The sequence below is a fragment of the Mus pahari genome, chromosome 5, assembly GCF_900095145.1.
Source record: "Mus pahari chromosome 5, PAHARI_EIJ_v1.1, whole genome shotgun sequence".
NCBI classification, from domain to species: domain Eukaryota; kingdom Metazoa; phylum Chordata; class Mammalia; order Rodentia; family Muridae; genus Mus; species Mus pahari.
In genome coordinates, this window is record NC_034594.1 from 146,875,292 (window position 1) to 146,887,818 (window position 12,527).

Genomic DNA, 12,527 nt, shown 5'->3' on the forward strand with positions numbered 1-12,527 from the left:
ATTTAAAAATAGACATGATATCAGTTGCCTCCTGTTTTTAACTTATATACAGACTTTCCTTATTAGTCTTAGACCTTTAGGTAATTCCTCTGACCCCTAAGAATCCTGGGGCATCCTAGTGTCCATCCATCTCTCCACTTAGAGTCACCAAAAAGAAGTGTGTGTGTGTGTGTGTGTGTGTGTGTGTGTGTGTGTGTGTGTATTTACTTTAATGACTTAAACCTTGATTCCTTCCTCAAGAAGGAACAATGATTTCAGATTTCTTCAGTCATTTCATCATTATCCAAGCCTAGTCCCAAAATTACTAGAAAATCAAGTTTCTGTCTTTACTGAACAGACATAATATAGGAATGGCTATGATAGACTACATCTGTGGTTTTTTTTTCAGTGTTCTGGTTGGTTTTTGTTTAACTTGACACAGATCTACATGTATCTGGGAAGAGAGAATATTGATTGAGAGAAATGTCTCTGTAAGACAGACCTGTAGGGAAATATGTTAGATATTTTCTTTTTTTTAAGTTGTTAATTAACATCACAAAAGCTGCCCCTCCCAGTTCCCCCTCCAATAGGCCCTCCTTTATTTCCCCCACTTATCCTCAGAGAGGTGGGCTCCTCTGCCCACCACCCTGACCTCCACCCAGACACATCAAATGTCTATCACATTCTCTACCCCTGAGGCCAGACAAGGCAGCCATAGAAACTGAGCTCTGCATCTGTTTCATATGTGGTAGGGGCCTCGTTCCAGCCCATGTATGTTCATTTGTTGCTGGCTTAGTCTCTGAGGGCTCCCAGGGGTGCAGATTAGTTCCCTTGGTTGGTCTTCTCGTGGGGTTTCCATCCCCTCAGAGCCTTCAATCCAACCCCCAACCCTTTCCTAAATGTTTCTAACCTCTGTCTAATGTTGGGCTGTAGGTATCTACATCAGTTTCAATCAGCTGCTCAGTAGAGCCTCTCAAAGAGCACCTATGGTAGGCTACTTTCTGAAAACATAACAGAGATTCATTAATAGCATCAGGGATTGGTGCTTGCCCATGGGATAAGTTTCAAATTGGACTGGCTATTGGTTGGCCATTCCATTGTTATTTCTGCACTTCTGTTAAACAGGACAAATTTTGGGTAGGAAGTATAGTCTGTGATTCAGTGTCCTCATCCCTATACAAGGAGTCTTGCTAACCTTCAGGATGTGACCTCTTCGTGTTCCATGTGCCCACTGTTAGGCATCTCAGCTCCTGCCTTGACTCATGGAAGCCTACCCCATCACACTTCTCTAGGATGTCCTAGATATTCCTCCCAGAAGTTGCAGATTTCCATTCATTTTCCTGGCCCTCTTGGGGTCTCTCCTGCCTCTCCCCACATCAGATCCAGCTCTCCCCATTCCCATCCTCTTCTCTGAGCCCAAGAATAAAACTAACAGATGTTATAACAAAATGGATTTAATGGATATCCACAGAACCTTTCACACAAAAACAAAAGTTTTATTGTTTAGTGAGAGTGGAGTGTTGATGTCCCCCACAACTGTTGTGTGGTGTTCAATATGTGGTGTGAGCTTTAGTAAACTTAGACGAACTTGGTTGGCCTTGTATTTGGGGCATAGATATTTAGGATTGAGATACCATTGTGATGGATCAACAACTCAAGGGAGGTCAACCATACATAGCATTAGGGATTTTTATTGATAGTCAACCTTTGTAAGACAAAAATAAATGAACTTTCTGGTGACATAATAAGTCACAATTAAGACATTATTGAAGAGATACATGAATGCATACCTAGGAAATCATGTCCTCTACATACATGGATTAGCTTTGCTAAACTGAATGAAAAATTGAGCATAACATTATGCTGTGTTATATTCATACTATGCATTTTATTTAATTATATTAAAGAATAAGGAGAATCATAGATTCATTTGTTCTTTTGCATTTCAGGAACCCAGGAAATGATGATCAACCAAACAATCCTGAAGGAATTCATTCTCATAGGCTTCTCAGCTTACCCACTTGTACAGACCGCCCTCTTTGTGGTCTTCCTTTGCCTGTATATGGTCACTCTTGCAGGCAACCTGGCCATCATGGGTTTGACTTGGGTGGACAGGTCTCTCCACACTCCTATGTACTTCTTTCTCAGTGCACTCTCCTTCTCTGAGACCTGCTACACTCTGACTATCATCCCCAAGATGCTGGTGGATCTGATAGACAAGGACAACCGCATTTCAGTCACAGGCTGTGGCTTGCAGATGTGTTTCTTCCTGGGCCTTGGAGGAACAAATTGTATCCTTCTCACTTTGATGGGATACGACCGATTTCTGGCCATCTGCAACCCCCTCAGATATCCTCTTCTAATGACCAATGTTGCATGTGGACAACTTGTGGCCTCTGCTTGGGTTGGAGGCTTCTTTATTTCTCTCATTGAGACAACACTGATATTCAGGGTGTCTTTCTGCATACCAAACCTCATCAGACACTTCTTCTGCCATATGAGGGCAGTTCTGAGGCTGTCCTGCACAGACAGTAACTTCACAGAATTTGTTGTAACACTGATGTCAGTGTCTGGTTTGCTGGGTACATTCTTGCTCATCCTCCTGACTTACGTGTTCATCCTTTCTTCTGTCCTCAAGATCCCTTCAGCTGAGGGTAAACAAAAGGCATTTTCCACCTGTGCCTCACACCTCACTGTGGTCCTCATCCACTTTGGTTTTGCATCTGTTGTTTATATGAAGCCAGAAAACTCCGGAGGAGATGACACACTCATAGCAGTTCCGTATACTGTCATTACGCCATTCCTCAGCCCAATCATATTCACACTCAGGAATAAGGATATGAAGAATGCTTTCAGAAAGATCATGAGAAAGACAGTAGTCATGAAAAAATAATCTTCAGTTGTAATTGTTAGTATATTATTTCTTTATTAGTCAGAACTGGAGAATTGGTTACATCACCTCTGTAGAATGGCTTGGATATAGGAACAAGCAACTGGGGTTTCATGAAGCTTCTTCGGGTATTTTCTAGGTTTGCTCAGGAAGTTATTCAAATACTTCATTCCCCTTTCTTCTGGTGATTTGGAGATTCTGCCAATTAATTTCTGCATCTCCTGCATAATTCACAAGTGAGGAACTAAATAAAGCAACATGATAAGCAGCAATACGACATTCCATGAACAGGTGTCATTGAAAATCAATATGGCAATTTCTCAGAAAACTGACATTCTACTTTTCTTAAGACCCAGATATACCACTCATGAGCATACACCCAAAAGATGTCCCAACCTACCACAAGGACACTTGTTCAACCTTGTTCTAGCAGCTTTATTCATAATAGCCAGAAACGGGAAACAATATAGGTGTCCCTCAACCGAAAAATTAATAAAGAAAATTTGATATGTTTTCACAGTGGAGTATTACTCAGCTATTAAAATCAATGACATGAAATTTGCTGACAAATGGTTGAAAGTAGGAAAAAACATCCCAAGTGAGATAAACCAGACTCAGAAAGACAAACACGGTATGTGTTCACTTATAAGTAAATATTAGCCATAAAGTAAAGGATAGCCATGCTATCGTCCACAAACCAAAAGAAGCTGAGTAAAAAGGATGGGATTTGCTGGGAAGGGATGTAGATAGGAACAGGAGAGATCAATGTTGGGAAGGAGATAAGGGGAGAGTATTAAGAGACACAACTGGAATGGACCAAGGTATCTCAGGGACAAGCTAGAAACCTGGGGCAATAGAAACTCCTAGAAATCTGTGAGGGTAACCCTAAGACTCCCGAAAATGAGGAATGTGGAGGCAAAATAAGTTAGTACTCAACTGTGGAGGACAATCAATCCTGACCCCCAAAATTATGATGAGTGTCTATTAGAGTATACTTGTGACAGTGACTTGGCTTTGGAATTTTATTACCTGAGAGGTATGGAAATATTCTAGATCTGCTGGCTCTCTTTTATTCATAATTAGCCATCACCAAGGAAAGAAATTGTCTTTGGGATAGCCCTGCCTACTTCCCTACTCATTATTTCCTTTTGACATTGAAGAGAGTCTACAATTCTCTAGTCTATACATTGATAACACAAATGTGATAGGAAACACTCAGTTTCGTGACAACATCAGAAATAGGTGAATAAGATGTGGAATCCAATAGCTGGAGCTGGAGTTATAGGCACTTGTGAACTGCTTCATATGGGTGCTGGGAACTGAGTAGGGGTCCTTAATTGCTGAGTCATCTTTCCTGCTCTAAAAACAGTAAACCACTATACTATACTTTAACCAATGCTGACCTAGTACTTACTGTTCAGTCTAGGCAGGCCCTGAATACATGCAACCCTTCTGCTTCAGCCTTCTAGTGCTATAATTACAGGATGACAGGCTTGTGCTACCACACCTGTGTTTGCATTTCAAAATGCTTCTTTTATTAATGACAACTTTGGAAATAACAGCCATCTCATGGTTGTGTTGGAGGTCTATACATGTTTAATGAAATATGACATTTACTTATACATTCATAATATATTACAGAAAAATCATGAATTTCCTCTAAATATACCAAGACTAATTTAACATCCTTTTTGCTAGTGTTTTCTTACTTCATTTAATGAAGTAAGTTTATCTCATTTTAAATACCTAGAAATAGCTTCCTTACAGAGTTGCTACATAAAGAGTCAGAGAATTTTAGGGTACTGTGTGTAGTGTTCTACTGACTCTCATCTATATATATTTGAATGAGAGAGATAACTGAAGAGCCTTTTAAGGATCTAAGTAATAAGAGAAGTAAATGTTATAACACAGAGGAAGCAGATATTAAGACTTCAAAAATCTACAACATTTACAGATACTAAAGAGGCTCATGCCTATCCTCTGTTACATATATTCTTCTGTAAAATATACATAATATATAAACTATATGTTCATGGATATATAATATATGTGATATATATATGAGAGAGGGGGGAGGGAGAGAGCAGAAACCTACCTTCTAACTGAGAAATAATCATTCACAGATGAGAAGGTACTGAGACAACATAAGCAAGGGAAAATGGATGAGAAAAGAAGGGAATTAGCGAATGTTGTTTATGCATGACATGGAACAAATGACTGAAGCAGATGTAAAAAGACAGAAGAGTCAAAAAAACAAAAATGGTGGAATCCATGGGGTCCTATATTATCTCAGGAACCACTTATATGTTTACATTCTTTTTCTTTGCCTCTTCTGACAATGGCAAGACTCGCCATAAGCTAATTTAGTCTTATTTAAATCTAAGCACTGTGGAAATTCTGTTACTATACCTGTTCAAAATTCACAGTAGTGAAAAAGCAGACATTGTATATAGATTTTTTTTCTGATTCTTAACTTGTCCAGACAATGCTTATTGGGGATTCCTGTCTTCTTGAATTCTTCTGCAGTGTCACCTTGAGAAACACAGAAAATAATTTATCATAGTCCCATTATTGAAAGAAAAAATCACTGGGGAGTGGAAAAACTGGGAGTTAGAGACAAAACAGTGTGATTCCAGTTACAAATATGCCACTTTCTAGATATAATTATTTCTAAAGTAAGTTAATCTCAGCTGTCTTATGCTCTTCATATTTATGCAGTGAAGTGAAAAATCAATAAACATTTGAAAGAATTTGGGGAAATGTAGACTCCATAAATACTACTTGTCAAATGCTTCGACTTGTGAGACAGGAAACGTAACTTTGTATAATATAAAATTGAATATATTAATTATAAAGACAGGCATCATATTGTGGTAGTAGGGAGGATGAGATTAAATAGATCATAGTTACTGAAAATTTAACACGGTGATTTTGCATCCTTTGTCTCTTTCTTAATGATGATCTGAGCATTCAGAAAATGAGCATGATCTCATGAATGCCTGTATTAGATGTCAATATCACCTAATGTTCTTGTCATTACTGACTATGAGAACACTGGGGTACTTTTCAATACTTTTTGGAAATTGCATATATGCATGCAATAGAGTATAGTGGTTTCTATCCCCCATTTCTATCTTCCAACTCCCCACACATAGATTCCAAGACTCTCTCCCATCTTCCTTTCTTGATAGTCCACTAAATCCAGTTAGAGCTCCCATATTGCATGGGTATGCCCACTGGAGCATGGAAAATATACCAGTGGCCAAATATTTAATAAAGAAGGAATTTTCCCTTTTCCAGAAACTATTTAATGACAATGGATAGTCAGAATGTAGTCATGTCTAGTGATCTATATGTGCTGGGATGTGAACTGCATTGATCTAGTGCAGGTGTGAGACAATGATTGTGATCACCATATAGTGTCCATAATGCAGAACTTTAAAACATTCTTCTCATCATTCAGTTCCTGCATTCTTTCTGCCTCCTCTTCTGTGATACATCTAGAGTCTTGATAGTGGGGTGACAGAAGTATATAAATCCCATTTAGGGCTGAGCTATTATGAAATAACTATTTTCAAATTGATTGCTGGGGTATTTTACCTTCCATGCTTGCCACCTCTCAGAGTATTGAAACCAAAGCAAGTTGTAAAATATTTCTTTAATAATTTAGGATCTAGATGTCTTCTTCAATAAGAAAAATGCTTTGGGTTTCTCTGGCATTTGTAAGCAATTGCTCATGTGTAGTTTTCAAATTACTTATTAATCAGTATCTGTCTTTACTTTGTGAATATTTACAGGCAAATTTTTATTGAAATGTCTGTGTTAGAGCTAACTCTGTCTCTTTATCCTTTATCCTTCAGCATGTTATTTTATTTTATATTATGATTTTTATGTTTATGTGTAAGCATGAGTTTTCACATATATGTATGGGCGGGCACGAGTGGATGTGCACATGACTGGACACACACATGAAAGCCCAAAGCTGACATTAAGTGCCTTCCTCAATCCTCTAGTCCATTGACTGAGGCAGCCTCTGCTGAGGTGAGATATTGCCAGTTCCAAATAGCCTAGCTAGACAATTGCCCCAGCAATTCCTTCTCTGCATCTTCAGGGCTGGGATGCAGGCTTGCCCAGCTTTTATTTTGGCACTACACTTTGAACTCCAGTCCTTGTGCTTGTTCAGCGAATGTACTACCAACTGAGAAATTCCCTCTGTCTACAAACTTACTCAGTATATTTCAGTGTAGGGGGGTCTTATTAAAATGAAGCTTAGCTAATGTATCTGAAGCTCTTTCAACCGAATACCAGTTGGGGTATTTCACCAATATTAAATTACCAACTAACAAAATGTTTTAAATAGGCCAGAATGATTCCTCTGGACATAATCATATCATTAGTATTGAGTTCCTGAAGAAATGAATAAATGCGTAATTAGGAAATTGGATCATCTACATACTTAGCTACGTTTTGCTAAACTGAATAGAAAATTGATTGTGTCTTATAGTCTTATGATCCATTGTATTCACACCATTCATTTCATTTGAATATATTAAAGAGTAAGAAAGATTGAAGATGTATTAGTTCTTTTTTTTTTTTTCACATTTCAAGAACCCAGGCAATGACAATCAGCACACAATCCTGATCAAATTCATCCTCATAGGCTTCTCAGTTTACCCACATGTACAGACCTTCCTCTTCTTTGGTCTTCTTTTGCCTACATGCAATCATTCTTGCAGACAACCTGGCCATTATGGGTTTGACTTGGGTGAACAGATCTCTCCACACACTTATTTACTTCGTCCTCAGTGCATTATCTTTCTCTGAGAGTTGCTACACCCTGACTATCATCCCCAAAATGCTGGTGAATCTGGTGGACAAGGATAGTCACATTTCCATCACAAGCTGTGGCTTGCAAATATGTTTCTTCCTGGGCCTTGGTGGAACACGCTGTATCCTTCTCACCTTCATGGGGTATGACTGCTTCCTGGCCATCTGCAACACCCTTAGATATCTTCTCTCTCTCTCTCTCTCTCTCTCTCTCTCTCTCTCTCTCTCTCTCTCTCTCTCTATCTGTCTGTCTCTCTCTCTCTCCATATTTTGAAGAAAAGCACAACATTTTGGTTTTATTATAGAGGTTAAACTTGTATTAACCATGTTTTGAAGTCACGAAAATCTGAGTTTACTCTCTTAATTTGTCTTTTTTATTAATCCAATCGTTTTCTTAGAAGCAAAAGATACTCACTTGACATTTTATTTTAAGAATTACAGACCAAGCTAAGTGCTGCTGGGTTGAGCACTGACGTCACCTTTTCCCCTGCCGTTCATTAACGGTGCTAATGAAATATCAGATATTCCCTTCTGATGACCAATGTGGCGTGTGGACATCCTGTGGCCTCTGCTTTAGTCAGAGACTTCGAGATCTATTTTTATACAACTTGCACTAGTATCCATAGTGTCTTTCTGTATACTTAACCTCATCAGACACTTCTTCTGCCATATGGAGGCAGTTACTGCCCTGCATAGACAGTAACTTCTCAGAATTCAGTGTATCACTAATAGTGATGCTGGACCTGATAAGTACATTGTTACTCATCTTCTTGACTGATGTCAGTGTCTGGTTTATTGAGTGCTTTCTTGCTCAGACTCTTGACTTATGTGTTTGTCCTTTCCTGTGTCCTCAAAATTCCTCCAGATGAGAATAACCAAAAGGGATTTTCCACCTGTGCCTTGCACCTCACTGTGGTCATCATCCACATTGGTTTTGCATCTGTTCTTTATGTGAAGCCAGAAGCCTCCAGGGCAGATGACAGCTCATAGCAATTTCATATATTATGATTATCCCATTCCTTAGTCCCATCATATTCAACCTCAGAAATAAGGATATAAAAAATGTTCTTAGAGAAATCATGAAAAAGACAGTCACCTTAAAAAATAATGTTGGGATATTTCTGCTGGTCTAATAAACTTTAATTTCCCATAGGAGTCAATGGAGCATTTACCCCGTGACCTCTGTGGAAAGGTGGGATCCATGAGCACATGACTGATATTTTTACCTATCTGTCCTAGACATTTTCCAGACTTGGTCAGGGAATTATCCAATTTCTCTTCTTTCAACTACCACGAGAAGAAAAACCCTCCTGATATGAAGATTCTGCCAACTTTGGGGCATCCTGTATGGCTCATAAGGAATGAAAGAGCAGAAGGGAGAACTTCAGTGTGACCTCTGGGCTGAGATAGATTTTTAGTATCTAAAGACACAAATGTTAAATATTTCTGGACAGTTTTCAGCATACCAAGTTGGACTTAGCTATTTCAAACAAGAAATACATATTGAAAAACCAGCACCTATTTGTTTGTGAAAATTTGCGTATACACATACACACACACACACACACACACACACACACACACACACACATATATATATATATATATATATATATATATATATATATATATATATATATATACACACACACACACGAAAGACAATTTCTAAAATATTGACATCATTCAATGGTTACTAATATTTTTCTTGGAGTTTAACTTTATTTTACTAATTCTTTTAGAATTTCCAGTTCACTACAGTGTATTTTGATCACACTGCGATTTTTTAATAGTGACATACCTAATACTGTTGCCTCACAAGGAGTTCTACCTTTGGAGAATAGAGGAAACCATTCAACACCTCTCATGTAAATAAACCAGATATTAATATTTACACAGTTTATGATTTGAAGAAATTTGAACATATGTAAGGAAAACTTTTGTAGTCTCTGTAGTAACAGTATTGAAAAGCAAATGTTAATGGGTAATGTATGAAATTAAGATGTTTGACCAAGAGGTAGGAGTGGGTGAGTGAGTGGAGGAGCACCCTCATAGAAGCAAATGGGAAAAAGGAGATAGTGGATGAGGTAGGGAGGTTGTGAATGGGTAACAGGGAAAGGATATATCACTTGAAATGTAAATGAATAAAATGATTAATAAAAAGTATATTTGACCAAAATGCACTTAACAATAATTTTAACAAAGTAAGTAAACTGTAATATAGGAAACAGGAGGAAAATAACATCCAATTTTTTAAAAATCCACCATAAAAACAGAAACATTGTGCAATTGACATGACAAGAAGAATAGTAACAGATCTTACTAAAACTCAAACAGGAAAGTCTAGATTGATTATTAGTTAAAATTTGTCCTTAGTTTTTTTTTTTAAAAACTCTCTTAGTTTAAGTGCAGCATTTTTCGGACACATCTGTAGCCAAAATCTCTCTTGTCTTTAAACTGTATATCGTAGGGTTTTACTGCTACAAAGAGGTTACATGACCAAGGCAAGGTTCAGAGGTGGAAGCATGGTAGCACCCAGGCAGGCATGCTGCAGGAGAAGCTAAGAGTTCAATATCTTGGTCTGAAGGCAAACAGAGGACTGGCATCCTCCAGCTGCTAAGAAGAAGCTCTGAAAGCCCATCCCCACTATGACACACTTCCTCCAACAAGGCAACACCTCCAAATAGTGCTACTCCCTGGGACAATCATATTCAAACCACCACACTGTAGAAGTTTTTAAAATAGCAGGTATGTTCCTTTTCATCTAAAACAGTATTAAAATCCTTCCAAATTAAATTTCAAAAGAAGTTCATATACAGATTTAATATAAAACTCTACCAAACTTTCAAAGTGGGAACAGTGAAGTCAATTCCAAACTCTTACAGTACTAGCTGTCTTAGGGTTTTACTACAGTCAACAGACACCATGACAAAGGAAACTCATATAAGGACAATATTTAATTGGGGCTGGCTTACAGGTTCAGAGATTTAGTCCATTATCATCAAAGTGGGAACATGGCAGCATCCAGGCAGGCATGGTGCAAGAGTATCTAAGAGATCTATATCTTCATCTGAAGGCTGCTATCAGAATACTGACTTCCAGACAACTAGGATGAGGGTCTTAAAGCCCACACCCACAGTGTTACAACTACTCCAACAAGGCTACACCTACTGCAACAGGGCCACACCTTCTAATAGTGCCACACCCTGGACTGAGCATATGCAAACAATAACAGTAGTATTACTCTAACAGAAAAAAAAAAAAAAACAGGTAAAGACATAACACAAAAGATGTCAGGCACCAACATAGGACAAGTTAGTAAGTAGCAGGAATCTTCCTGAGATGGTCTGCCTTAGATAAAATTATCCAATAGGCAAGCCCCATGAGAAAATCATTTTAGGAAAGTTTTCTGATATTAATATGCTTTTCCTTTTATTATTAACACATATATAATGATCACTAGGCATTAGCCCACCCTTTTGAACAGATCTCTGTAGATCTACACAGATATACTGTCTTTTAGTGATGCTATATAGACAAATAGATTACCTCTTAATTCTTTATGGTGATCCTATAAGAATTGCTAAAATTATATCAGTATTTATTAAGCTTTTTTATAGTAGGACTGCTGTTAGGGCCTTTCATGTAGTCAAAACTGTAATGAGAACTCTGCCAGTCTCCCATGTGTCATCAGTTAATTGCTTCTAGATAGTAACGAGGCATTCATTCTACTACTCAGAAGACACTCCAAGAAGTTATAAAACTGTTAATCAAAGGTCATAAAAAGGAAACTAATGGGCACCAGTGTCAGGCCACCTTGGCACCAAACTCAGTGGACAGTACCATGGTCTCCAGAGGACTCTCCATCCTACAGGTGCCCTAGTACACCCAGGATCTTAGGATCACTGGTGAGCAGAACACATCTGTTCCAACAGAACCAGGGGTGCCTGAGGCAAGCTGGGGCGCAGACACAGGAATCCTGCTCAACCAGTGGCTCAGGTTCCTTCTGGTCAGTGCTGGTCTACATTGGTTTCAAACTCAGTGGACAGCCCTATGGTCCCCAGAGGAGGTACCATTTCTAGGTGTTCTAACATGCCCAGGATCCAAGGATCTTGGTCACACCAGGATGTCATGGTCTCAGAGGAAGCTTGACTGCCAAGAACCCTGACACTCTGAGAATCTCAGAATCACAGGGTCCCAAAGTCACAGGATCACAAAGAGTGCTGGACTCTGAGAAGTTCTGACTCAACTGGGATTAGAGGAAGGACAGGCTCTAGTCAGATGTATCGAGGTCAAGGAACACTTGAGAAAAGCAGATGGCAGGAGGCAAGCAAGAACAGAAGCAATTGCTCCAGTGCAATGCCTGGGAGAAGGCAGCCTGCAGAAGTGACACAGCTGCTGGGACAGACTCCTTTTCTGGCTCCAGACATTTGGCACCTTTCCCTCCAGAGGAGAGGTGTCCACCTGGGAGGGTTCTTAGTGCCTGAGCAGGTAAGACAGTCATCTTTGCCATCTTTGCTCCGGTGTGCTACTGGGGAGAGGGTGGCCTCCAGAAGCAAAAGACTTCTGGGAAAGATCCCATTTCTGGCTCCAGTTATCCAGCATCATTCCGCCCGAGGAGGGGTGTCCACCCAGGAGGCGCTCTCAAGGCCTAAGCTTGTCAGCACGGGTCTGCATTGGTTTCAAAATCAGTGGACAGCCCCATGGTCCCCAGAGGAGGTACCACTTCCAGGTGTTCTAACGTGCCCAGGACCTTAGGATCCCAGGAGATTTCAACACCCCACTCTCACCAATGGGCAGATCCTGGAAACAGAAACTAAACAGAGACAAA

The 12,527-nt window shown here is 39.2% G+C and overlaps 1 protein-coding gene and 1 pseudogene across 1 annotated transcript; both read left to right on the top strand.

Moving 5' to 3' along the window:
• Positions 1 to 1,939: 1,939 nt before the first annotated feature.
• On the top strand, positions 1,940 to 2,872 carry LOC110322674 (olfactory receptor 10X1-like). Its single transcript, XM_021199407.1, has one exon. The coding sequence runs from the start codon at positions 1,940 to 1,942 to the stop codon at positions 2,870 to 2,872; it is 933 nt and encodes a 310-aa protein (XP_021055066.1).
• Positions 2,873 to 6,222: 3,350 nt separating this feature from the next.
• Positions 6,223 to 8,829, top strand: LOC110322065 (annotated as a pseudogene).
• Positions 8,830 to 12,527: the final 3,698 nt, after the last annotated feature.

What these genes read in the sequence shown, in the direction of transcription:
- LOC110322674 (XM_021199407.1), top strand. Translation starts at nt 1,940, where the DNA reads ATGATGATCAACCAAACAATCCTGAAGGAATTCATTCTCATAGGCTTC.